Source organism: Ictidomys tridecemlineatus, chromosome 7 (assembly GCF_052094955.1).
Source record: "Ictidomys tridecemlineatus isolate mIctTri1 chromosome 7, mIctTri1.hap1, whole genome shotgun sequence".
Taxonomy (NCBI): domain Eukaryota; kingdom Metazoa; phylum Chordata; class Mammalia; order Rodentia; family Sciuridae; genus Ictidomys; species Ictidomys tridecemlineatus.
In genome coordinates this window covers 188529199-188556359 of record NC_135483.1, presented here as the reverse complement: position 1 = coordinate 188556359, position 27161 = coordinate 188529199, and the positions used below count along the sequence as shown (strand labels likewise).

General features: G+C 38.8%; 1 protein-coding gene across 13 annotated transcripts in view; it reads left to right on the top strand.

Annotated features, from left to right (window-relative positions):
- The window catches only part of Sphkap (SPHK1 interactor, AKAP domain containing), a 152803-nt gene that overhangs the window by 28055 nt on the left and 97587 nt on the right, over window positions 1-27161 (top strand). For 7 of the 13 annotated variants that reach the window (XM_021727118.3, XM_021727114.3, XM_040267966.2 and 4 more), the window contains 2 exons: window positions 6681-6786; window positions 26792-26899. In XM_021727118.3, the coding sequence (XP_021582793.2) occupies window positions 6681-6786; window positions 26792-26899 (214 nt within the window). The remainder of the gene's footprint in view (window positions 1-6680; window positions 6787-26791; window positions 26900-27161) is intronic. The other 6 variants (XM_021727119.3, XM_021727115.3, XM_078018142.1 and 3 more) reach the window with 2 other exon arrangements.

Below are 27161 nucleotides of genomic sequence, written 5' to 3'. Positions count from 1 at the left end.
CAATAAAGAGCTCAATAAAATTCTTGAGTCCATTAAAGTTGTTAAGGAAAAATGAAGCTATTAGTTTTGGCCATTCTTATGCATCAGGAGGTGCTCCTTCTCAGGGGATATGTATTCATGGAATGATAATATCCTTTAATACTGTGCCAGAAAGCTTGGCTGGCAGCCTCCAAGAGCCTCAGCTCTTGATCTAAGTCTCATTACCCAGAACAGGTGAGGTACTGTACAGAGTAGTCCCAGGTGAGTTCATTTCATCAATTATCTACACAGACAGTTACAAAATCCTTCAAAAGTCACAGCCCCAGAAACATAAAGGAGGCAAGGCATAGCTACAGGCAACTGCAAATGTTTTTCTCAGACAGGTGAAGCTTTTGTTATGAAGGGTGCTTCCAGTTTAAGGTAACATCTGCTGGCTTCTCCACTCTCATTGGTCCACTTTGACTGTGCTGGCTGAAATGTCTGTCACCTCCATAGGACCCGTGAGAAGTCCTCACTAAAGCAATCCCATATATGTGAGGGTTACCAACTTCATGTGATTTGAAAGGAAAAAAAGTTATTTACTAACCAGAGAAATTCCTTAGAGTTGTAAATACAATAGAATTTTGCATTTCTTAATTTGTTCATAAGCACCAAATTTCCAAAGGTCTTTCTATCACCCATTTTAGAATAGAAAACATTCTCTGGCCAAATGTACAGGAATTGCAAAAAGGAAGAAAGAATATAATCACAAATAACCCCATCACCCTAAGGTGACCACTGTTAATATTTTCATGTTTCCATGAGTATGAAACTTTGTATGACCAATGCTTTAATGAACTCATTGACCCAAGAAATGTTTACTGAGCTCTTACTATACTCCTACTATGCTGAGCTCCTATTATGCCATATTCTTGGAATGGGAATATATCATTAAAACTCAGCATAGATAGCTACATTCATGGAGTTTATAACCTGTAAGCAGTGAGGGCAGGGGGGAGAGGAAGGTAATAAATAATAGATGCAGGAAGTTAATACATTCTATAAAATGTAAGAACATCATATGGATACTGAGAAAATAGAGCAGGGTAGGAGATGTTAGGAATCCAGAGACAGGGAGGTCTAGAGGGCAATTGCAGAAACTGTAGTCAGGGGAGGAAATGTCACTGAAAAGGTGGCATTTGAGAGACCTGCAGATCTCCAGCAAAGCAGGTTCCAGCTGAGACAACACCTTATAAAGCTCCAAACCATAGCCATGCTTGGTCTATTCTAGGAAAGCAAAAGCAAAGGGTGGCCAGAGTGAAGAGAGAGGGAGGCGGAATGCAGAGGGGACTGAGTGTCAGAGACAACAGGGAGTCCAGGCCGATGAGCTCTACGTGGTGCTTCTCAAGGGCTTACAACCTTGCTGGCCTGAAATGGTGCACTCTTACAAGCCTTTCAGCACAGAATGACTGGATCAGCCCTTTTATGTGAGAAGCTGCCACTCATGTTGATAGCTATGGATTGTAATATTTTGTCTTCAGCTGTGTTCAGTTAACAGGGGTGCCGTATCCGCGATGTATTTTTGGGTAAAGGGGAGTCATCTTCATATCTGCATACTAACTCCATCCATGGACACATTGATGAACAATATAGTTTTCAGGGTGCTTTTCAATTAATAATAGCAATGCACATGTCTTTATTTTTGTTTCTATCCTCTGAATAGAATCCCATTAAAGGACATATAAACTTCTCGCCTGGGAGATATTTAAAACCAGAAAAGTACACAGTGTAAAACTCAAAATTTTGCTCCAGATTTTGTTAACAATGACAAGACAGATTTCATGCAAGCTGCTATGACAGAGAGACAGACATCAGTGTAGAACTAAGCTCCACTCCACAGAACATGGGCAAGTGGGCTTTACAGCCCACAGGCAGACTGAGAGGGTCAGCAGATTTTTAAAAAATCACTAAAAGGAGATAGTAAGGAGGGGGAATCTGGGCTTAACAAATTCTTGCTAACCACATGCCAAGGACTAAACTATCAAGGGCAGGGGATGAGGAAGTTGCTAACTGACTTAGCAGGATTCACGGATGAATGGGCTCAGCAGACCAAATTGCAGGAGTAACTGAGAAGAGAACTAACAGGTGCTCAACTACAACTTGGTCTAGGCAGGAGTCTGTCCCAGCCTGGGCAGTCCATGAAGACAGGAGATACTAACACATCATGAGAATTTTAAAACAAATCATTCTTTGAAAGATGAACTGAAGCCCCTGATCTCCACTTAACAGGTAAATCCCTTTGGATGAGGGTAAAATAAAGACATTCCCTGGAGCAAGATTTCATCCTGAACTGTGCAAAGGCATATTTTAAAATTCTCTAAGTTCTTGTTTGTAGTATATTATGAAATTTATTTTAATGAGATATCTTAATTCCTTGTTCAAGATGTCTTCTGATAGATAGATCTGCATTTTTATTTTTTCTAATGTTGAGATTAAGAGATTTGGTATGAAGCTCAAGGGCAGATACCCTTGATAGGATTGAGACAATCAAATGGAAGATAATACTAAATTTCACAGAAGCACTCTTTAAGGGTGAGAAGATAAGAGTGAAGCTTGTCTTTAAGAATCTATTAAAATTGTTTAACTTCACCCTGTGTTTACTTGACATTTTAGCAATAATAACAGCAGGATCCTTTTTCATTAGAACTATCCTGGGAAATTCTTTAAATTATCATCTCAGGCCGAAGCTTATCTCACCATCTGTCACCACTGCAGCAAATTAAGCGTTGGCTTCAGACACTTGTTTGTGCCTGATCTTTTGAGGTTAAGCAGGATACTCAGAAAGATAGAAACATAAAAACCTTAATAGATGTTTTTTGATTATCGATCACTGCACAGCACTATCCTAGGTCCTAAAGCATCCCTGTGCTTCTAGAATTTATAGCCTAAAGGGAGAGACAAATACTACAAATCTTTGTGCCTTTTTGACAGATGCTATAACAGGACATGTGGCTCTGGCTGCTGCTGAAACACACAAGGACAGCACCTGACTCATTTCTTGGGTTGGGGAGGGCTGGAAAGAGGTGGAGTGGGGATGTATTTGCATGTGCACAGGGCTTTGGTGGTACATTGAAGAGGAGCAGAGGTCACCTTGACAGGAATTGGGGAGGAAAGAGGCACCAGAAGTCATTATCTGAGACCCAAAGGATAGAGCAGGAATTATCAAAGAGGAAGGTGGAGGAGGAGGAACAAGGTCCCTAAAAGAACTAACAACTTGAACAAAGACCCAAGAGCAAATAAGAATGTGCATTCAATTCAGTGTGTCATATAAGTGACTCTCAAACTTTAGTGGCCATATAAACCACCTGAGTTTAATATAAAAATGCACATTCTGATTCAGTAGTCTTGGGGAATGACCTGAGTCATGGGCTCCTAAGCAATACCACTGGTGCTGGTTCCTGGGACAAGTTTTGATTTTGAGTCGTGATATTTAAATGACCCAGTTTCCAGTTACTGGGCACTCTGTCTCTGGGGAAATCTGAAAGCTCCCTGGACCATCTCCACTGTTGCAAGTGACCTGCTTATTCACCTGCATGAATTATTGATGGGGCAGTACAGTGGCACCTCAGCACTTCCTCTATTCAGATATGACATTTTTTCAATAAGGGAGGGTGTTTTATAGAAGACTGGTTTAAAGTCACTACTTCATGGGCTGCCTTTGTGTTGTCTTCCCCTCTTTACCTACCTTCTTGCTGAAACACATTTAACAGTTGCAGCATGAAGGGAGTTTGAAAGGATGTGCTTAATAAATATTGTCAACTCTTATGAAAATCAAAGGAATGTGTCCTACGGAAGAATTTGCTGCCTTTCCCATTAGTAGCAAGTTATAGGGCTGTACTGCATCTTGATCGCCATTCTTTTAATGTCGGTTTGAGTTCCTTTTAATACATGCATGATTTTCCTGTCACCACCAACTCTGCCTCATCCTAGAGTAGGGAACATTCTACCTCTCTGGAGACCAGGGACAGCTTCTCTGAAAAAACTCTCAACTTTCATTTCCATCTCAAAGGCCCTGGAAGACATTGGGCCGGATTGTAAAGTCACCTCTTGAAATTCCACATCTATAGCATGATTTAAGAGGAAAGCCTCTGTGCATATTTTAGGGCACTAAACATCAGGAAAGTGACAGATAATGTTTCTGGAAATGAGAAGATGCCTTTGCCCTCCATGCCGGTGCAGTGGAGTCGCAGAAGGCTTTTCATTAAGTAGCACACCGATTTTAGTCTTGTCATGTGACTCTGCTTTCCCATTTAATTCTCACAGCAAATAGATAAGTGTGGATATACCTTGTTTTATTTGTCTATTGAAGTTATACAAGCCTAGATTTGGAACAAATGGAGCAAGCCCTGCAGAAAGCAACAGAACTTTCACACTCCTATCTGCACCTTCATTTCCAACTAGAGTCTCCCAGTTGTTAATACAGGGGGATTCTGTGGGTACAGCTGACATTTCTTCCTTCTACTAGATAAGTTCAGCAGTTCTTCAACTTTTAGGTTTGTGACAAGTAATATATCTTGTGCTCCATCTAAAGTCATAAAGTGGGCAACTAAGTAATTTTTAAGACCGATCTTTTACTTTTCTTTAAGTTTACATTATGCACTGAATTGGGACCTAATAAATTCGGCCTAGGTCAAATGTGATTTCCCTCCAGAGAAGTTAGAGATTGCTGAAGTGCTGTGTCTGCTGTATGGGATCAGGGATGAGCAACCTACAATCTTCCCAAACATGACTTGTTAGCTTGCCTGTGCCCTACTCCAGGGTTGCTAGCCCTGTAAAAAAAAAAAAAAAAAAAAAAAAAAAAAAAAAAAAGATATCAGAAATGTCCTACCTCTGGCCTGGATAGAAGTGACCCACTAGCTTACCAGATGTGTCTGGGAAGACAATAGTAACAAGACCAGAGCTACCTGCCTGAGTTCCTGCCCATGGGGCTTGACTGACTCCTAGAAGGAACATAAATTATTTCCTTGACTCCAAAGCCTAGTTACCATGCGCCAAATTAGTCTAGTCTGCAGTCGTATCCTCCACATGTTAGTAATTTGAAACCTCATATTGATGTCTGCTTGGTAGGACGTCTGCAGTTGTGTTTGAGGTGTAGTCACACTTAAATGGGTGCTGGAAAGGTCATGGATCCCACATGTGGGAATGCTGAAATTACAGGGACTGAAAACTCAGTGCTTCAGTACATTTTGCAAGTGACCTACAGATTTAAGAAACAAATCCAGATTTCAGTTTACATGTATCATTTATAATGAAGAGACTGAGCCTCAAAAGGCCAGGTACATAGCAGCTAGAGATCAAGAGCCAGAAAAAGAATCCAAAATCCTCTCTCTTTCCCTTCCTCCTTTCCCTTCTTCTTCCTCCATCCCTCCTCTCCATCATTATCTCCTTCTTCCCTCTCATGCTTTCTCTCCCTCTTCCTCTCCTTCTTCTTTTCCTTTTCACCCACCTGAGCAAGGATGATGTGGGTGTGATCTGTTCATCTACTTTAGATATATTCCAGTCCACAGGGTGATAATTTCTCAAAAATAATACATGAAAATTCTAAACAAAATACATTTTTCCTCATTTCTTCTATGCATTTTTGCCTGACTCTATGATTTGTTCCACCACGGCACCATCAGCAGTCATTTTAAAAGTGTCATTCATACTACTTAATAACAGAAATTTCAACAGACTACCCCGTTGCACAGTGTGATAAAAACTGACTCATTCAGAGCTGGAAACATGAGAGTGAGATGTTAGTTGAAATATACTATTTATTTAACTGATCCATTTCAAGAGGAAAAAAAGTCTACATCTTGGGTTGAAAATTACCTATAGAACTATTCAATTATATTGCAAAAATGTATTTTAATGAATTCTACATGTTCTATGTGGTCAACAATATGTATTGAGATATCAGTACATTTTAAATTCCAAATTGTGATATTTTCAAAAGAAGAAAATAATTAGAAGGCTTAAATGACTCAGAGAGCTTTTTGTATTAAAATGAGGCTTAATTTTCAATTTCCTGGCATGTTATGAAAAACAGATTTGTTATTAATTTTAATCTTTTACACATCTTGAAGATGTAGAAATAAATTTTATTCTGATATTTTTGTGCAGTACCATGCATAGTCAAACCCACTAAAAGTTGACTGTGGCAGGGAAAGGAGTATGAGTCTCAAGGGACAGTCTCCAGCCACAGAGATGGTCAAGGGATGGGCTGGGTTTGCTGTAGTCCACACTCCTTTCATGGTACCATTCAGCAACCCATTGAAAATTACATCTTACCCTTATTTTTTTTTTAAATGAGTGTTTTTTTTTTTTTTTGAGGTGTTGGTACTAGAAGAGCTAAATTGAAATGACACATGAAAAGACTTTATTTGAGTTTTAAAATTGCATGCTTAAGAAAAGCTGCTAACACTGCTGCAAGTTGGACAGATGCGATTGTGTCCGTGTAAGCACTGTGGAAGGCCTTGGGCTGCAGTTTTGTATTCGCGCCAGCCTACCCCAGTAATGTGTCCAACAAAGAAATGTCAGTTTCAGCAGCAGGACGGGCAGTACTGAATGCAATCAGAAAAGATGATTTTTGATAAATCGTATCATGCCTCATTCATTCTGCATTTCTAAACAGATGACTCACTGGAATGTGTTCTCTTTTGTGTTTGGGACACAAACAGCAGCTCCGAGTCAACCCTGATGTATGAAGTGTCGGAGGCGCAGCAGGGCATCGGCGGCGGCAGCCTGGGAAGCAGCCTGGGTGGCTCCATCACCGCCTGTAAGAAGGTAACCTGGCCCAACTCCACTTCCTTCTCAGGAGCTGAACCTGAATGCCATTGGGGCTTGACCCTTCAAGTACTTTTACTAAAGTCTAAGCAACCAAAGCAAACGACCCATGGTTTGTTTTCCCAACCTGATGACACTTAAAAAAATGTAATTCATGGAATTGATCAAGACAATCAATTCACAAAAGGATAACTTGAAAATTATAAACCTGCATTGCCATACCCCTTCGTCCCACCTCTTCCCAAGGTACCTCTTCCCAATTTATGCATGGATAACAGCTTCTTGGGTCTCCTTGGGGCAGGAGGAATCTTCATAGGTTTGAATGACTTAATTTATTGTATTGAACTCACACGTTTGTATTTACGAAAATGTCATAGCTGTTTTTCTTTTTGATGTTTTCTTTAAAAGCAGGGTATGCTTAACTTATCTTACCAAAGAAGCAGAATTGCAGGCTAGGGCTGGGGCTCAGTGTCAGAGCACTTGCCTCACATGGGTGAGTCACTGGGTTCCATCCTTAGCACCGCATACAAAAATAAATAAAGTAAAGGCATGCTGTCCATCTACAACTACAAAATAAATAAATAAGCAGAATTGCATGGCCTGGAATACAAACTTCAGAGATATCAAACAATCCAGCAAATGATCTTTCATGCTTGTATGATTATGTCAAAGTGAACACCAATGTTAGGTATAACCACAATGCACTAAGGAAAACATAATAACTAAATAAAATTTAAAAGATACTTATAGAAATTTGTCACTTGAATGACAAACATCATCTATTTCAAGTACCTTACTTTTCCAGCCAGTTCACTAAGATTCAGAAACAATCCAAAAAACTCAAGATCCTGATTGCCCACCTAGTGTTTCTGTTACTATTTGATGCTGATTCCCAGGAGAGAATGCTTCCTCTCATTCAGACTTAAATGAAATCACACTAGATTACTTCATTTATTGGAAAGATATTTTCATTGAAAAATCTTGTTGATGTAAATAAAGACAAATTCTGTTGCTAAATTATTATATATTATATATGTGCATATTACATTTATGGATGTAATATGCATTATATACATGCATATGTATGTACATCTATCACACATATTATGTATGTATCAATTTGTTGATTATTGTACCCAGTTAAGAAACCTTATTCATCTCTGCTTGTATGACTTTGTATAACTTCCTTGTTTTTAAAGTATTAAGAAATTAATAAGTATCTGCACTAGGAAACATATGATCACAGTAGAAAAGTAGCATTAAAAAACTATTTGCAGACTGTATTAGTCAGCTTTCCATAGCTGTAACAAATACTTAAGATAAATAACTTAAAAGAAGGAAAGACTTATTTTGGCTCACAGTTTCAGAGGTTTCCATCATGGTCACTTGGCTCTGTTGCTTTTGTGCATCTGATGAGATACACCAATATGCAGGAGTCATGGTGGAGGAGGCTTCTCACCTCAGGGTAACCAGGAAGCAGAGAGAGACAAAGAGAGAAACAGGGAAATAGAGGTAGGGCTGGAGTCCCAGTGGCCCCTTCCAGAGCTCATCCGCAATGACATAAGTTCCTTCCACGAGGCCCCACTATCAGAGAGTTCCACCACCTCCCATTAGCACCACAGACTTGTGACCAAGACTCCAACACATGGCCTTTGTGGCCCATTTAAGATCCAAACCATAACATATGCCTTCATTTGTACCAAACAAAATAAATAAATAAATAAGCCTGTCTAATTAAGAGCTCTTAATCATCTGTGTTATATATGATCTATTATTCTTTCTTCTCTTACAAATTACCTATACAAGAGTCAGTGCTATCAATTCCAGTTTTTAATACTGGAAACTGATGCACTCTATTTCAAAATGATTTTGAGTTTCTTATAAGAGACCTAAAACTGCAGTTTTCCAAGCCTTAGGTATATTTTCTCAATTCTGTAACTTCAAATTATCAAGTATTCACCAGATGCTGTGCATCTTGGAAAATAAAGGATTTTTAATTCATTCTAATTTTTAAGGTCAATATAGCTTACTGATTCTGTATGGTATTATAAATGATTGAAGCCAGACCTCTGCATTTGACAACATGCTAAATCATTACCTGTTGTCTGAGATTCAGCAAATGGCTTTCCCTCTTCTTGCCTTAGTTTTCTCATCTTAAAAATGAAGATAATTATATCACATACTTTGCAGGATGGAGGAGAGAATTCATTGAGTTAATAGATGTGACATGTTTAGAACAGTGTAAGCTTATTATAAACACTCGAAAGAAAGATTACTTCATACTAATATAATTCTACAGAATAATTTTATCAACAAGTGTGCAATCCCACATAAAAAAATTGATATATGTATCACCATAATGACAAAGCAAGTGATTTATAATGTTATCTCCATTACAGTTATTTTCCCGGAATAATAGTAGTTATATCTGTTTCTTTTAAAAGAAAATAAAATTATGTCTAGAAGCCCCTGAACAGAGTTTTTGTAGCTGAATGCCTTATCTCCTCAATGAAAACCAAAACTCAATCATCAGTTTTAAATTACTTCATATTTACATATATACACACACATTCTGTAAATACATACTTTATACTATGTACATGTGTATATTAGATAAGCATATGTCTATTTCTATGTGCACACATACAGTCAATCTATTTTTCAAATTAGAATTTATAATTTTAAATATAACCCCACTCATTCACATTTATTTCTGGAACAACTATTACTCCATAAGAAATTGCTTTCTTTGTAGATCAAAAATTATCCAATTTAGGCAACTTCATAAAGTTCAACCTACATAAATTCAAAACCCTGTTAGACCTTGAAGGAAGATATGAGGAGAGATCATAAATTGCTCCCAAACCTGACCAATTCACAATCTAGTTTGGTAGCTAATACTGGCCTCCTTGGTGAAAAGTGAAACTGTAATTCATAAGCTTAATAATTATGTAACATAACTCTACAGTAATATCTCAAAATAGTATGAATTAATAATCATTGAAAGCTAAGAGCCAAGAGAGACCTTAGACAGCGGCAGGAAAGTGGGTTATAATTTAGGCTCTGAAGGATGGCCAGGATTTGAATGGGTAAACAGAACATCCAACCAAATTTGTGAAGGACTGCTACAAATTAATGCCATGAAGATCTTTACACCTTTATGTACTGATAATTTTTAAAATATTCATAATACCTTCCTTTTATTTCAAATGATCTCTGAAGCTGACATAATAATTTCATTTAAAAGACTATTTAGTACTATTTCACCATGGGTCACATGTCATGAGGGCTGTAATTGTTTACCTCTCCTTCAAAACAGTAACTTCCCAATGATTTGTCCTTCTTGGTAACCAGAACATAGTCCTTTGGTAGCAAGACACTGAATATCGAATGATTCCATTTCTTCATTAGTTATTTTATTACTACATATTACAGCAAATTAGTTTCAATAGCCCTTTGTCCATATTTTTAATCTTGTTAATCACAGATTAACAAAATAATAGCACTGACTAAGGAAGTGAAGATCTATATACACAGAAATGCACCTGTAATGCATGTTCTGTACAAAAGAAGCTGAAAGAAGGACAGTTAAATCTCAGAAGCAGCAGGCCACACAGCGGAATCACTACTCTTAACAGTCAGTCACCCTTCACTTGGAATAATGTGAAAAATTGAAATTTACTGGTAATTTCCAAACTCATCTAAAATGATAGCTTCATCTCCTTCCTAATCAAGCCTTCTCATCAGAACTAATATATTGCTAAATTAACTGGAAGAGGAACTAAATCAAGGGTCCAGAGGGTAATGCCTTAGTTGGATTATCGGCCTTTGCAAAGCTGCAAATCAATTTCTTTTCAGTGTTTCATAATGAACCTCTAAGGTTCTGAGAGTCCTACCCAAGCACAATTACTTAGGTTCCTCTTTGCAGAGGAGGGAATGTGGTCGATGGGAGGCCCAACTATGAAAAAGCCATAGTGTCAGGACAAAGAATTTGTTGGACTTATTTGAAAAATGAACTACTTGATACTTTTTTTTGAAATTGGGAGACTGCCTGTTATAGTTTGTAGATGAGGTGTTCTCCAAAAGCTCATTTGCTAACATGGGAAGGTTCAGAGATGAAATGATTGAATTGTGAGAGCCGTAAGGTCACAGTCTATCCTAGTAGAATGGACTGACTAGGTAGGGCCCTGCTGGAGGAGGTAGGTTACTGAGGACTTTCCCTAAGGGTTCATCTTCCCTGATGCCCCTTCCCTCTCCTCTCTCTGCCGCCCTGCAGCCCTGAGCTAAACAGCTTTCCTCTACCACGCCCTTCCACCATGATGTTCTGCCACACCTCTGGCCCAGAATAACAGATTTAGTCCACCATGGACAGAACTTATGAACTGTGAGCCAAAATAACTCCTCTACATTGTTCTTGTTGCTTATTTTGCTCACAGCTATGAAAACTCCACTAACCACAGTGAGGGTTTACATATATTTTCCTGGCATTTCACTAATAGATGACCCTTTGCTCTCCGACAGGCTCTGGTATGCAAGATAAGTTATATGGTCATCCTGGCTCTGGTTTCAGAATTATCCCTGCTCTTCTTTCTCACCTTCTTTTAAAAGCTGGGAAAGTCGCCAGATACATTCATACTGCGTTTCTAGGGATTGCATAGCCTGAACTAGTGGTGACCAATAAAACCTGGTCACTAATAATACAATTGTTGGCCCTCCTAGAACCTGACTTTGCTAATTCAGTCAATTGAACCTGGCATGACCTCAGAAGTCTGCTCATTTGGGAGCTCTAAGCAGACACTTTCAATCCATCCAAGTTGGAATGTGAGATAATCTCTATGTCAACTCTAATTTAATGAGCATGGAGATACAGAGTGAGTTTTAATGTGTGCAATATGATTATCAGAAATAATGCATTTAAAGTGAAAAAAAATATTGGAGAAAAATGGAGAAGAGATACTAGTGGGGAGAGGGAACTAGCACTCTCCCTGGGTAGTCTTTGAATTTTATCCCTTATAGACTCCACCTGGTGCCCTGCTTTTTCATATGAAATAATCAGAACCACCATTGGTAAACGGATTCAAATGGATTTTCACTAAATGTGGTAAAATAGTATATGCTATTATTTTTTTTAAATTTGTTAAACACTAAGTGAAAGATCCTTATAGTCTCTTTATAATAAATCAAAATCTGCTGTCTCTAAGGAGGCAGTGTGACATTGTGTTAAAAAAGAAATTAAGAAGGGGGTGGTGGTGGACGAGGTGGCACAAGCCTGTAATCCCAGCAGCTTGGGAGGCTCAGGCATGAGGATGAGAGTTCAAAGCCAGACTCAGCAACAGCTAGGTGCTAAGCAACTCAGTGAGACCTTGTCTCTAAATAAAATACAAAATAGGCTGGGGGCACTCCATAGAGTGCCCCGGAGTTTAATCCCTGAACTCCCCCCCCCCACAAAAAAGGGGTGAACTTGGAATCTAAATCTGAAGTAGATCCTACTTACCGTGTGGTTTTAGGCAGGGATGTAAACTCTAATTCTTTAGGGTTGGTATGATGTTTACAAACAAAAAGATTTGTGTAAGCTCTTGGCATATGGCTGATTCTCAATAAATATTAGCTAATTCCAAATAAATGATATTTATACACAGGCCAAACTTATTAACGTACAACTTAAGAACTGAGGAAAACGTGGCGTGCCATGTGTGGAATATCAGTTAGAATTTCCTCTGCTTTGAAAGTGTTCTCTTCCACAATAGCTGGACATTTTCAATCCATGCTTTACCTCACAGACTAAAGATTTGCTATTTGGAATGTAGTGGAACCAAGTCTATAAATAGGATTGATGTAAGGAAAGGATTGTTGGAGCAAAATCAACACCCCCAACTAGGCTTCTTTTTTTTTTTTAATGTCATGTTAATTAAATCCACCATAAATTCGGATTTATCAAGGGCAACAGGCTGAAAACACTTCAGCTTCCCAGAGGCAGAATTTGATCTTAATATGACATCTGATCAGCTCTTTGAAGTTACAAGAGCATTTCTTTGCCATGACTGACCCCTTTAAACTGACTTAAATTTGTTTCAGATATATCAGGAGAATGATAGACTAGATGTTCCTCAGTATTTAATTACTCTGTAAAATTTAATCCAAGCTCATATCTTTTTAATGACATGTAACTAACAAAAGAAATTCAATTAATGGGTTCCATCATACACATTGTGTGGATTTTTCAGAATCCAAGTCATCTTTCTAAAACATTCCTAATAGTCAGAATTGTTCAGGTACAAAGGTGTCAACACTTCCAAAAAGCTAAGAAGTGCTTTTACTGTGTGTGATAGCTGGATAGTCACATGATGAAAAATAGTTAGAAAATTCTGCATTTGTAGAAGCTGTTTCCTTAAGGAAGAAAAAAAGAAACAAATTTAGCATGGTTGAGTTGTATTCTACAGAAGGAGACATTGGTGCTTCCCCTGGGTATAAACACTCCCATCGGTTCTGATCACGCATACAGTCCATGATCTTCAGGCCCAGGTTCCGATACCACCCATGGGCCCATCAAAATTTTGTCAAATAACTAAATGTCCTGTTTTATCACCATTCTGCAGCAAAATTGAAGAAACAGAACTTTTTTAAAAGAAATAGGTGTTTGTTTTACAAAAGTGATATTTAAAGAGAGCTAATCTGGTAGTTCTGGAGGTAATTTCTTAGGAATTGGGGCCCAGGGGGGTCACGCTTGGTGGGTTTGGGGGACTGGGGTGAGGAGAAGTAGAATGTGCATAGACACAATGGGAGGGAAAAAAAGAAGCCAGACAATTTTGTTTGGGTCAAGTTTAGCAGGACTCCAGCCTCGAGGGTTGTGCAGAAGAATGAATGGTGCCTGTTCAGGCCAGGGTATCCGTGAGCAATGGCACTGTTCACACCACTGGGAAGGGGGACTGGGAGACACGAGGAGTAGGAGACCAAGAGTCTAGATTCAGCCCAGTTGCCCCAAAAGAGCTAACCACAAAATTCCCTCTGGGGGCAGTTTCACTGACCGTCTTAGGAAACGTCTGTGTGCCCTGAGCCACTTCCACATCTAGGAGGCTTCAGGGTCAGGCTGAGGACAAATGCAAATGATGAAGGCTGCTGGAAGGACTCATGTCCTCTGCTGGGGACAGAGACATCTAGAGTCTGTGGACTCTGCCCACCTCTCTTTGCAACCTACCTAGACAGTGTTGAAGATTCCAAGTGTCTGCCTGTTCTCTGCAGCTCATTCCTGAACCATCCTTCCTGCTATGAGAGACAACTCTTAGAAGGAGCTTGCGATTCTTTTTTTACCTCCCTCCCCTCCTCTCTTCCTTCTTTCCTTCTTTCCCTCCTTCCTTTCTCACTTTCTTTCTTTCTTAACTAAAAAATAGGACTTTGAAAACCCATAATAACTTAGAATATTCTGTGGATTTGAGGGTGATACTGTACTATGGGAACCAGGTAAATGATCTTTCCCTCCTCCCCAAAATTATTGTAATTACCCTAAATCTTTTTAGAAATAATCATATGTGTGTGTGTGTGTGTGTGTGTGTGTGTGTGTGTGTGTATAGGGAAGGGGCCTTAAACTTTTAAAATATCTAATCTGGCATTCACAGTTCTCCTTTCTGTCTTTGGATATTTGCAGAAAGATTAGCCACTCTGCCCCCCTATTGCTAGCCTTGGGCCCTCTTCTCTTTCCTTTCAGGACTATGTCTAAGAAATCTTCCCAGTTTAGTTACCTGGAGTAGGCTGTCCCTCCACTCATCATAATATCCTCCAGCAGAGTGAACCTGCTCGTTTGTGTACCTGCATTTGCCAGGCTCACTTCTGCCTTTTGTGAAGGCAACTCACCCTCAAAGATCCCTGTCAGGGCTCATCCTCCCTGATGGGAAGCATCTAAGAAGCAAGTGTGTGTGTGTGTGTGGGGGGGAGGTATATATTTTAAATATGTGTCTGTCTGCATTCATCTTAAAATGGAGTTGTTTCCAATAGCTTCTTCCCAAGAAGACTGTGATAAAAGAGAACTACCACTTTTAATTGCCAAAGGTCAAAGACATGCATTACAACTCAAGTGACACATGATCATAAAATCTACTGTCCATTTGTCCAGTGGCAAATTCTGAACTACTTATGCTTTACATACCCAAACAATCCAAAATCAATGAACTTTGAAGCACATCATATATTTTTCTCTATGTATATTTTTCTAGTATTTTGTTTTTCTTAACATTAAAACCACTTTCCTTTCGCCGGCCTTATAAATATTAGACCATCGTACCTGTTTTAAAGAGCAATTAAATAGCAATTATTCAACTTTCCTGTATTTAGAAATATAAGTTGATTCTGTTTAAAACATTGCTGACTATTCATAAAATGTACTACATTTGCATTTCCTGAGTATATCTGGTTTCATAACTCTTGCATTTCATACTCTATACCCAAACTTGGTTATCATGTTCATGTGGGAAAATTTGTGATCAATTTTCAAAGCGTTCTTCAGCTTTGACATCTGGGGGCTGTGGCAGAAGTAGACAGTGTGGCCTGATATATATTGCCAGACTCAACCACTTTCCAAACTCTGAAGGCTTTTCTGGGCTTTTATGTGATTCTTGTGACTACGTTGAGATACAGTGTAGCTTCCAGGGGACAGGGAACTGAGTGGCACAAGAAAACCAGAAAGACACTAGAGACTCTACTGGAGCTGCACAGTTCATTTCTTGTGACATAAAGATGACCTTTAGATGGTTTAGCATACAGAGTTTCTAAATTACTTGCATGGGATCATTAATTTCAAAGAAGAGAGTCTCTTTTGTCATGACACATCTCCCTGTTATACTCAGGTAGGTATATCCTTAGGTGGCGTTTGTAGGAGATGAATGCTCCATAAGTCAACACATTCCATATTTATTTGCAAGGAGCAAACTTACTTAGACTAGGTACATATTGCTAAAAGCATTCCATAGATAAAGACTCTCCTGCTAGAAGAGTACAATTAATTCACCTGGAGGCCAGTCTAGGGTCTGCTAACCATGACGTTATGTGAAGGTCTGCCTTCTCATCACCTTCTACACTAGAGAGAGGATGAATTCCAAGCCTGCTGCTAATCATTTCCTGCACAACCTTCCCAAACAAGGCATACCTTTGACATGGTGCTTTTTAGACTTGTCTTCCTCCTTGATAATGAAGGATTGCCCTATTCTAAATGCTTAAAAACTTCATTTCTTTCTAGTACTTTTCTAATAATCAATTACACAATTTCCAAATTTTAGTAGAGTTCATTGTATGATTTAAGAATGCTTCATACCCGCCCAAACAGAATAACAGATATGTGTGACTGCCTGTGTATACTAGAATTCTAAGTTATCATAAAAACTTACTGCAATTAAATATGAATCAAACCAATAACTAAACTTTCCAAAATTATAATAGAAGAATTTTGAAGACTCTTAGAGTGTTTCCAGGTATTAATAAAATAGATGGCCTGGCTCAGCAATGGGTTACTTTTTATTGAAAGATGAAAGATTCTTTTCCCACTACTGGGAAACTTCATTTCCCAACATTTACTCTGCACCAGCCATCACTGCTCACTGCTGTACTTGAACACAGGGCACACTAGTGCTTTGAACCTGTGTTTCTGCTCAGGACGGGTCCCTGCTCTTTCCCCAGATGAGGTGTGAGTGGAATCTTACTTCCTTCAGATTTCTGCTCAGTTCTATCCTAAGAAAGGCCTGCCAAGACATGTTTTTCAAGATAACATCCTTTCTTTCTTTATCGCTTTATCTGCTTTCATATGTCTTCCTGGTAGCCTTCATTATTTGACTTATATGTTTATCAATTATGCACTTGATTTTTTTTGTTTCTGTCCTGACCCAAGAGAATAAAAACTAGGCTCTCTCCATTTTGTGGTTATTCTTGTTCTGTTTACTGATTCCACAGTTACATAAAGAGTGCCTGGTAAAATCAGCAGACACTCAAGAAGCAGTTGTTGAATAAATGAAAGAGTGGACCAAACCTTGGTGTGGATGGCAAACTCCTTCTCTTATCCTGGCATTCAAAATTAACATTAAACATAAAGTGAGGCTTTTGAATATAGTTTGGACCAATATGGAACCAAGTCAGTATCTGTAAAAGGAATGAGATATGTTAAAGTTAAAAGGAAAATAAATCATGATGAAATACCACCATGTACCTGTTAGAAGGACTAAAATAAAATTAAAACCAAACACTGACAAGGATATGAAGCCACTTGGAGTTTCATACCTTGCTGGTGGAAATGGAAATTGGTAAAATCACTTTAGAAGATGTTTACTAATTTCTTATAAAATTACCAAATGACTTAGTAATACCATTCCTGGGTATTTATCCAAGCAAAAATAAATAAATAAATAAAACTTAAATTCAGGCAAAACCCACAGACAAATATTTATAGTAACTTTTTAAAAATATTGGCTCCAAACTAGAAATAACCTAAAAGTCCCTCAACTAGTAATTGTTTTTTACTCTGTATACATCCATATGATAGAATATCACTTGGTTATAAGAAAACAAATTACTCATATACACAATAGCATAGGTTAATTTAAAACCATTTGTTATGGTTGGGATATGAGATGTCCCCCAAAAGTTCTTGTGATAACACAGGAGAAAACTGATTAGATTATGAGAGCCATATATTTATCAGTTCATACTAAACTGAATGGACTAAATGAATGGTAGATATAGACGGGTACACACACACACACACACACACACACACACACGTGGCTGGAGGGAGTAGGTCACTGGGCATGACTTTGAGGTTATATTTTGTCCCTGGAACCTTGATCTGTGGCTCACTTTCTGCTTCTTGGCTGTCATGAGCTGAGTAGCTTTCCTCCACTGTGCCCTTGGCTTGATGCTGGGCCTCATGGTCAAGCCCAGAGCTGTGGAACTGGCCCATGATGAACTAAACCTCTGACAGTGTGAGCTCCAAAGAACATTTCCAACTCTAAGTTGTTCTGGTCAGTTATTTGGGTCCCAGCGATGATGAAAAACTAAGGAATGCATGATTCTAAGTCACAAAAAGCTTAGTCCACACCTATGACATTCTGGAAAGGACAAAACTTGAAGGATAAAAGTTAGAGCAAGCCCTTAGGGGCTGGGACTTGGGACACATGTGACATTTTGACATTTGAGGAACAGGAGGGATTGGGGGAGAGGAATTGGTGGGGGGGATGATGATTGGGCTGGTGTGTACACAACTATGTGTACTTTCAAAATTCATAGCATTTGGCACACACAAACAATGGGCGCATTTTCCGGGAATGAGGCACTCTATGAAGAAAGTGTTAGCTGAAGGAAGGTTGTGTGGCCAACCACACATGTGACGGTTCTGAGCCCCTGCCCTCAGGCTCATCTCCTCCTGCCCGCTTTCCCACTCACTATTCAAATCCAATTGAGCCCTTCACTTTATAATTTTTATAATAAAAATTTTATTGAGTTTCCTAGAAAAAGTCCAGGACAGCAGTGGAGACCTCAAGATCCTTCTCTGAGTGAAGTCACAGATTTCTTACTGGGCTTCTCTGCCTCCTTTTGTCTTGTAGTTCCTCTTGCCTTTTGTTGTCACAGTCATTTAAATGACATTGATTCCTCTCAATGGTGGCTCCACGTCATTTCAACATCAGGTTGCATATTTAAAATAATATCTGTTTGAACCCCTTGAGCAAACAGATGGCTGGGGGGCTTACTCTGGAATGGCCGCCCCCAGGGTCTGTTCAACCGGCTGCTGAGAGCATTCGTGTCTCAAAAATATCCACTTACCTTAGCTTCTTGAAATCCACCTGTTTGAGGAAGGGAGAGGAGAGAACACGTCTCTGCTTGTGGAAAAGAGGGAACTGCTTGTTCTGATGACACATAGTTGATTTTAAGCGGCATGCCATCATTAGCCCCAATGCATACGTTCCCGTCGTGTGCAAAATGCCCTTCTCTTGAAAGTATTGAGGCTGCTTCGCTGTGTTATGTGATGCTAATCAGAAAATGAGATGTTTTGATGGCATAAGACTAGAAAATGGGAATCTTCCTCCACAATAAAATCCTTTGTTACTTTTTTAGAAAATTCTTGCAGTGAAACATCCTTGTGGGCATAGATTTAACTATCAAATTTTCTTCATGTTGAATAAATTATGCGATTAAAAAACTCAAATGTTCTTTTAGAAACATGATCATTGGAAAAACATACAAATCTATATGACATCAAATTAAAGAGATGTTTGTGGCAAACAAAAAAACAGTGGGTCAGGAGCAGCAATATGGTAGGAAATGCACAAAATCTGAATTGAGTGAGATAAAGTAGAAAAAAAATTCTATTACAAAGATTTCACAGCAGCAGAAAAATCTTTGATACTGGAACTGGGCTCAGTTTTAGTTAGGTTTTAATGTTTGGGAAAGAACTTTGTTGGAAATCTTAGGGGCTAGCTGGAATGATGTGAAGAAAAACGATATGTGACATAAAATCTGTGTGGTTGATCTCTTTGGTACACTGTTAGATTATTGCAGAGAGAGTATGTTTGCCGAAGATTGAACAGAATGCTTGGGAAAAACTTAAGGGAGCAAAGTACAATATAACTTAAACCCTGGACATTAATAAATATTCATTATGTGATTAGCAGGTGGGACCTGAACTAAGATCTATCTTGAATGTTAGGCCACAGTCTGGCATGAAGTCCATAAAATTGTGGTTTCACAGCAACAATATTGTACTTCTTTCTTGTTTTCTAGGACTAGAAGGTCCTCGCTGATTCTTAATGGGTTTATTAATCCCTTAATGTTAAGGTCTTAGAAAAGAACTTATAACCACAGTAACAATATTAATAATAATAATAGCAGACACTCTTTGTGAACATGTAAAACAATCAGAAACTGTGTACGGTCACTGTTTCCAAGGTCTATCCAAGAGCCCTGCCTCATTTTGTACATGGAAAAACTGAGTCTCAGAGGTTAAGTGAATTGCTTTAGCCTGAAGTTAATTCATGGGGAAAAAATGGAATCTGAAGCCAGGTATGCCTTCAAAATCTTCTTGCTGATTTTTTATTCTGGTTTCAGTGAGCTCTGTGGATTGGAGAAGTGACCGGTAAGGCAGGTAGAGGGACAAGAAAGACAATTACAGCTTGAATAGTCAGGGCCTCCCTGGGGACCTGGCCTTCCCTAACTTCCCGGCCCACATGTCACTCCTGCCTTAGTCCATTAAGGTTTTAATAACAATAACAATAACAATAATAATAATAATAATATTAATAATAATAATAATGAAACAATCCTCTAGATTTGGTAATTTATAGACAGCAGAGATTCATTTCTCACAGTCCTGGGGGCTAAATCCAAGACCAAGTCTCCAACAGACTCAGGGTCTGGGGACAGCCAGCTCCTCACAGATGGCGTCAGTCCTTCACGTGGTCGAAGGACACCAGGGGTCTCTTGAGTCTTTTGTAAGGTTGCTAATCTGATTTTGGGGGGTGGAACTCTCACAGCCTATCACCTCTTAATACCAACACCTTGGACACTGGATTTTAGCATATAAATCTTGGAGGGACACAAACATTGGGATCATAACCTTCTCCATCTCTTTTATTATCTCTGGCAGCATCACGTGAATTTCCTCCTGATGCCTACCACAATTTACAAATGAATGTGAATTTCCATGCTCCTTTATTTACCCTTTGGCTTGGTTGCCACATTTTAAGCTTCATAAATATGAGGACCAGTTGTACATTATTCACCAAAGTATTTCTCGGAGACTAGGCCATATGAAGTATGCACTTAAAAATATCACCAGTGCTTCATGAATGAAAGAAAAAAAAATTCAACTTTGGAAAGCAGACTGCAAAACTAGCCATAGACAAGGTGCTCTAGCTGGAACATTCGTTTCAATCAGGGTAACTGTGAACATTGTTTCGTCATCAACAGTAAAGAGGAAAATTAGGTTTCTTCTGGGCATCTTAATTGGGGAAGAAGGAAGTTTTTATTTAGACACAAGGAGTCCAAGATGACGGCAGGAGATCCAAGTATAATCGCCCAGAGTGAGCAATGCGAAAAGCCACGCTTCTGAGAAAGGTCAAAGCACAAGAGAGAGAGATGGCTGAGTCATCTTCTGGGTCGTAATTTATGCCCCAAGCGACCCTGAATTTTCCAAGAAAAGTGACTGAGGGAAGTGGAAAGAGCAAGACACTGAAGGCAGACTAGAGGGAATGCTGACATCTAGGACTATGAAGGAGGAAAAGCTAGTCAAAAAGAGGAAGGAACGCGTCCTCCCCAGCCTCCCCAGTCACTCCAGACAACTCCAATCCATCTTTTAACACCATGGTCAAGTTCAAAGTCCTTTGCTGCTTTTTCCCTCCAGGTAGGACTGACCACTCCACTATTGGGATATCTGACTTAGACTTCTATTGATCAAAACACCTGCTTCCTTTCGTGATCCCAGGAGTGTTTCTTTTCCCTCTCTTTTTTACTTCCAAAAAGGCAGTGGCCAGTTTTATTCATTTTAATATTCCTTGTGTCTAATGTCAAAAGAGCTCCATGAACGTTTGACTGAATGCTGACCCCAGAAGGAGAGTAGAGAAGAAAGAGCAAAGTAAGAAGGGTATATAAAACATAATGAATAAAAGAAGAGAAATTGTCAAACATTGTGGAAAGTTCAAGAAACCATAAAGATGGAAGAGATCACTGCCTTCTGATAGTGATCACAATCAGGTATCAATTGCCTGCTCTGACAGATTAGCCCTTTGCAAGCATCTTATTTCTTCCTTGAAACAACCTTCTGAAGTGGCTTTAATTGTCCTTATGGAATAGATGCAAGAACTAAGTCCCACAGAAGTTAAGTGACTTGCCCAAGTCCACTCAGTAAATGGCATTATTAGACAGAAATTTAGTTCTGTTTCCAAATCGCTGTAGCCAACCCTAAATGACTTTACCAATCTAATTACTTTAAAAGGTTAAGACATCATCAGCAACGTTCAGGGTTCTGTCCAGTTCACTAAGCATCTATCTCCGCTTCTCTGTATCATATCCATACTGAGTTCCTTCATCTTGCTTCTTTCTATCCAAGGGAAAGTAACTATCATGCAATATAAGAACCTTTTTTATTTAAGATACTCGTGAAATGTTAAGAGAAATTATGCCACTATTATTTCAAACTTGCAAATACACAGCATGTTCATTATTAGCTCTTCATCTGCAATAAGTAAGCCCAGAACTAAAAATAGCAGACAAATAAATGAACCGTTGAGATCCTGGTGAGTTTTTCTCCATTTCCTCTCAGAAATGGCTCTCTCAGCAGGGAGGCTGTACTCAGCTTCAAAATCATTAAGTTCTTAAGCACCTATTTTTCCTTCAAGCATTCTTCTTCTTCTAATCATTTGTCCAAACCATTAGACCAAAAGCATTTCACAGGTTAAAATTGCTTAACATGAGAGGTTAAGTGGTTTACTGAGGCCTGAATTCTTACTCTCCTTGCATATTTGGCTCATAATGTATAAGGAGAAAGGAGAGCAGGAGGCATGAAAGAAGGGGAAGAAAAGCATTCCAGGATTCCTGCTGCAGAAGTGGCCTTCAGATCAGATAGCTGGGTCCAATTTTTTTTACAAGGGACAGAGGCTGGGGGCCAACTTAGCCACAGAGATAGTTAACAGTGAGTCATGGCTGGACCTCAAACCTCCTGCCGCCCACCCATCACAGGGCCCTGAGGAGAAATGGGTGACTGCAGAAACAGGAATTTGGTAGGACGTAAAGATGAGAAACTGAAATTTCATCACCATGCAACACAGCACCACTTAAGTGGAAATTCTGAGGTCTGAGAGCCTGCCTCCAGTGCCCATTCAGCCCTCACTCCCTTACTGAGCTCTCCAAGCCTGGGCAAAGGGATGTTAATGTCTCTTGGGCCCCTCCTGTATTCCAGGCATTGAAGACACTAACACCTTACACACTCTGTACGAATTAGCTTATAGAGTCGACCCCATAAATCTCAAGGTTTGATTCAGATAGCATTAGAGCCTAACTTCAGAGAGTTCTCAATGCAGTATTAATAATGCAGATCAATAATTAAATAATATAAATATTAAATAATTAATAGCATAAAAATTAGGGAACTTGTGTAAATGTATTTTAATTATTGATGTCATCAAATGAACTCTTCAATTATAATGAATAATGAAGCTTTTAAACAGTATTAAGTCAGTTTTTTTATTTTGTGACCAAAAAAACCTGAGGAAAACCATTTGAGGAAGGAAAGGCTGACTTTGGTTCACAGTTTCAGCAGTTTCAGTCCATCGTCTGCTGGCTCTGTTGTTTCTGGGCCTATGGGGATGCAGACAACCTGGAGGAAGCGCCTGGCAAAGCAAAGCTACTCGCCTCAAGGTGGCTGGAAAGCAGAGAGAAGGAGAAAGAGGCCCAGGTCAAGATACACCCTTGAATGGCCCTCAGTGACCTACTCCCTCCAATTAGACCCCACTGCCTGCAGTTTCCATCACCTCCCAATAATGAATTCACTTATGGACCCATCATTGGATTAATCCACTGGTGAGGACAGAGCCTTTGTGATCCAGTCACTTCCCCAAAGCCTCACTTCTGGACACCGCTGCACTGGGGACATAGTTCAATGGTAGACAAGTCTTCAACCCGTGAGCCTTTGGTGGACATTCCAAATCCAAACTAGAGTGAATCAACACTTAGTATTTCTTCCTAAGCATTGAAGATTCAAGTTTCATTTTAAATTCCAATTTCTTCCTCTGCCATTTCTATTTCCTCTAAAGGAAAGACACATCTTAGGGAAAATATTCAGCATCTTCAGGATGTGGAATATGCCATTGAAAAGTCTTTCTAGAAAAGTCTTTCTAAAGTTTTCCATTGAGTGAGTAGGCATATAAAACACTTTTCCCTTACTGTAAGGATAGAACAAAGCAAGGCATTTATGTATATTTGGTTAATTTAAAAAAAAATAAGTTCAAAAAATAAATGTTTTCAGTGTAAAACACTCCATAGATTAATCTTTCTGCAATGATTTCCCTGTGTTACAGAAATGAAATGCAGGAGAAACCCAGTAGGTAGCCTGCTCTCCTCTTAGCCAAACTCCTTACCAGACAGCCCCTTCCTCAGTTTCAGGAATCTCAAAGTGGAAGGTAGCAGGCTGGTGACTTTTGGTACCTGCCCATCTGCCTTTCTGTGTTTGATTAAAAAAACATGGTGAGCCAGCTCATCATTTTTCTGAAAGATCCAAGTGAATTGACATTGAACTCTGTCCAGCTCCTCAGGTTTGCCTAGGACAAGAATAAATCATTTGCTATTGTAGCTGCTGCTTTTTCTGTTGACATACTTTGTTGTAACCATAAATATGAACCCTGAATATAGACCAGGTCCAGGAACTAATTTTTGAGGAGTGAGCTTTGAAATGACTAAGAAGTGATTCTGAGCTGGTCACGGTGGCACACCTCTGTAATCCCAGCAATTTGGGAGCTTGAGGCATAAGAATCACAAGTTTGAGGCCAGCCTTAGCAACTTAAAGAGACCCTGTCTCAATAAATAAAAAGGTTGGGGATTTAGTTCAGTGGTAGAGCAACCCTGGGTTCAATCCCCAGTACAAAACACATACAAAACAAAGAAGTGCTTCTGGTTAGAAGGTATGGTTTAACAATTAAATATTAATGTAAACAAATACATGAAAGAAAATTTGCAATTCCTAGCACATTGTAATCTTGCAAAAAGAGTAGATGCAACTCTTAATACTACAAAATGAATAAGTGAAATTACTCCACACACTAGAGTATTTGCTAAAGAAAATTTGTCTTTATATAACTGATATAATTTCAATCCAGTAATTTTTCAGGCAGAAGGCATCTAATTATCTGTCATTCTTTCAAATAGTAGCAATAAAAACCATTGTCTCAGAGAATAACCTGCCATCTGCAAGGTTCAGTATTTTATGTGTAGCAGTTCAATGAATACCCACAATGTGCCCAACCTTGTGGGTACTGTGTTCCCCATTTGCAGATGTAGAAATTAAGGCTCAGATTTTAACTCAGCTGCCCAAGCTCATCCTGCTTCTCACGACGAAGGCAGGATTTCAGCCCAGTGGGATCCCTGATGCCCACGCTCCTGAACTCTATCCTATGCTGGAAATAAATATGAATGTCAGTGTGCGGGTGGAGTAAGCTACACAGTTTAAATGAAGGTAAACCACTAAGTCTCATTGTCCTACTTATAGGTCATCTGTAAAAACTTAAAGGGAGCAATTTTACGGGTGTCCTGTAAGATTTTATAGGTTCTCACAAGGGTTCTATATATAGCACAATAGCATATCATGGGTTAATCTAAGGCCATGGTTCTCAAGCTTTTGAGCTCAAAATTATTTTACCCTCTAAAAAAATGATGAGGGACTTCATGAAGCTTTTGTTTACATGAATCATGCTCATTGATATTTTTTATATGACAAATTAAAGTGAAGAAATATTTTTTGTTTATTTCAGAAGCAATAAATACAGGGCAACATACATATTTTATGCAAAATATCTATTTTCGAAAACAAAGCCTTGAGTGAGGATAGAGAGTCAGTCACATGTCTGTAAGTCTCCTTCATGACCTCCTGCAGGGAAGACAGCTGAGTCAGCATTAAGGTTCTGCTCCACATTCATTCTGTCCTGCCACCACCAGCGGTCACACAGCCACCAAGAAATGCCACTGAAGACTCAGGAGGCAGAGTTAAAATAGTAAATAATGCCCTAGTGTTCTGAGGTGAAACCTCTAGAGGACTAAGGAGCTCTACTGCCAACTCTAGTCCACAGTATAACAAAGTCATCATTCGATTGCCCCTTGTCCCCAAAGTACCTCAAGAGAGATGAAAAATTGTCATTGTGAAGTAACTATAAGTAAATATATAAGCATCAAGTAGGAAAAGCTTTACAAGTAATATCACAGGCCCAAAACCAAGATGTTACTGAAATAAGTGAACTCAATTCAAAGACCAAAACTGGTATATTTGTATCTTTGCAGAATAAAGGAATAGAATCCTTTGTTGTAAAAAGGAAATGTACTTGAAGTGTCATTCTATCGCATTAGCATTAACCAAACTGATCAGATATTATGTTGTTAAGGGAAGGTACTAGTGAAATATCATTAGACACATAACCTCATAAACGTGAAATCTCCAGGATAGACTGGGAATCTTGGATAAGATGACAGAGAGACACTTTATGCAACATTTGGAAACTGGTAGAACACATTAGAAGTCGAATCATTTGCTTATTTATGTGACTTCATCTAAAAAAATATTTTGGCTCTGAAATACACCTTTTCCTCCTTATTTTAAAAGCCAGGTCGTAAAACAAGGTATTTATAAGTTATTTTTGATTTTGTTAATTCATATATTCAACTTTGTGTTTACCATACCACTTCAAAATGAAAAATGGTTATCTCAAAGCAATTGAGTTGCTCCTAATGATGTTTAGCTTAACATAATGTCCTAGGTGCTCCAGAGAGCTGTGCCCTATTTCACAAGTATGTTAGCAGAGTTGAAGAGCCAAAGAATCAATGTTTCACCACAAGGGAAAACAATCTATTTTTTAAATATAAAATGTATTTGAATTGTGAAAGAACACTAACAGTAAAGGAAATATTTCCCTCATTGCCAACTTGGTCATATCTCAAAACAATCATCTTATTGCATATTATGGGAAGATCACACCTACAGTGAAGTTTCCAGATGTTGGATTTGATAAGAGGAGGAATTAGTGTCAGCATCAATGGATTCCTCTTATGCCAATTTCCAGGGCAATATTTTCCATTTTCTAGTGGTACTATTTTCCCACAGTGTTTTTGTTGTTGTTGTTGTTTTCTTTTCTTTTTGTTTTCCCTAATGTCCAGATACTGTAAAAAACAAACAGCATACAAACAAAACCCACCTTCATGGGGTTTTTGGAAGAGAGCTGCTTGTTTAAGTAGAAATCCTTGCCAAATAAGCACTGAGTAGTTGTCTGGGTTCCCCCAGGTCCTCCGCAGCAATAGCTTGCTCGAGTCCACAGACTACTGGTTGCAGAATCAGACGACGCCCTGCCAGATTGGTTTTGTGGAAGACAAGTCTGAAAACTGTGCTTCTGTAAGTATCCAGAATTCTTGGGAATGTTGTGAATAAAACAGGGAAATGGCACATGCATCTTTGCTTGAGATAGAAGTGTTGTAATTTATAAAACATAAGTTTGGAAAAGTGTCCTTTTGAAAATACAAAATTAGTTTGTATGGTTTGTCAACAAAAGTACATAGAAAGCTAATGCTTCTACCTCGAACTTGCTCATTTCAATGGGTAAACTCATCTGATCAATTCTCCCAGGGAGAAAATTTTTTTTCCAAGAGAAAAAAGT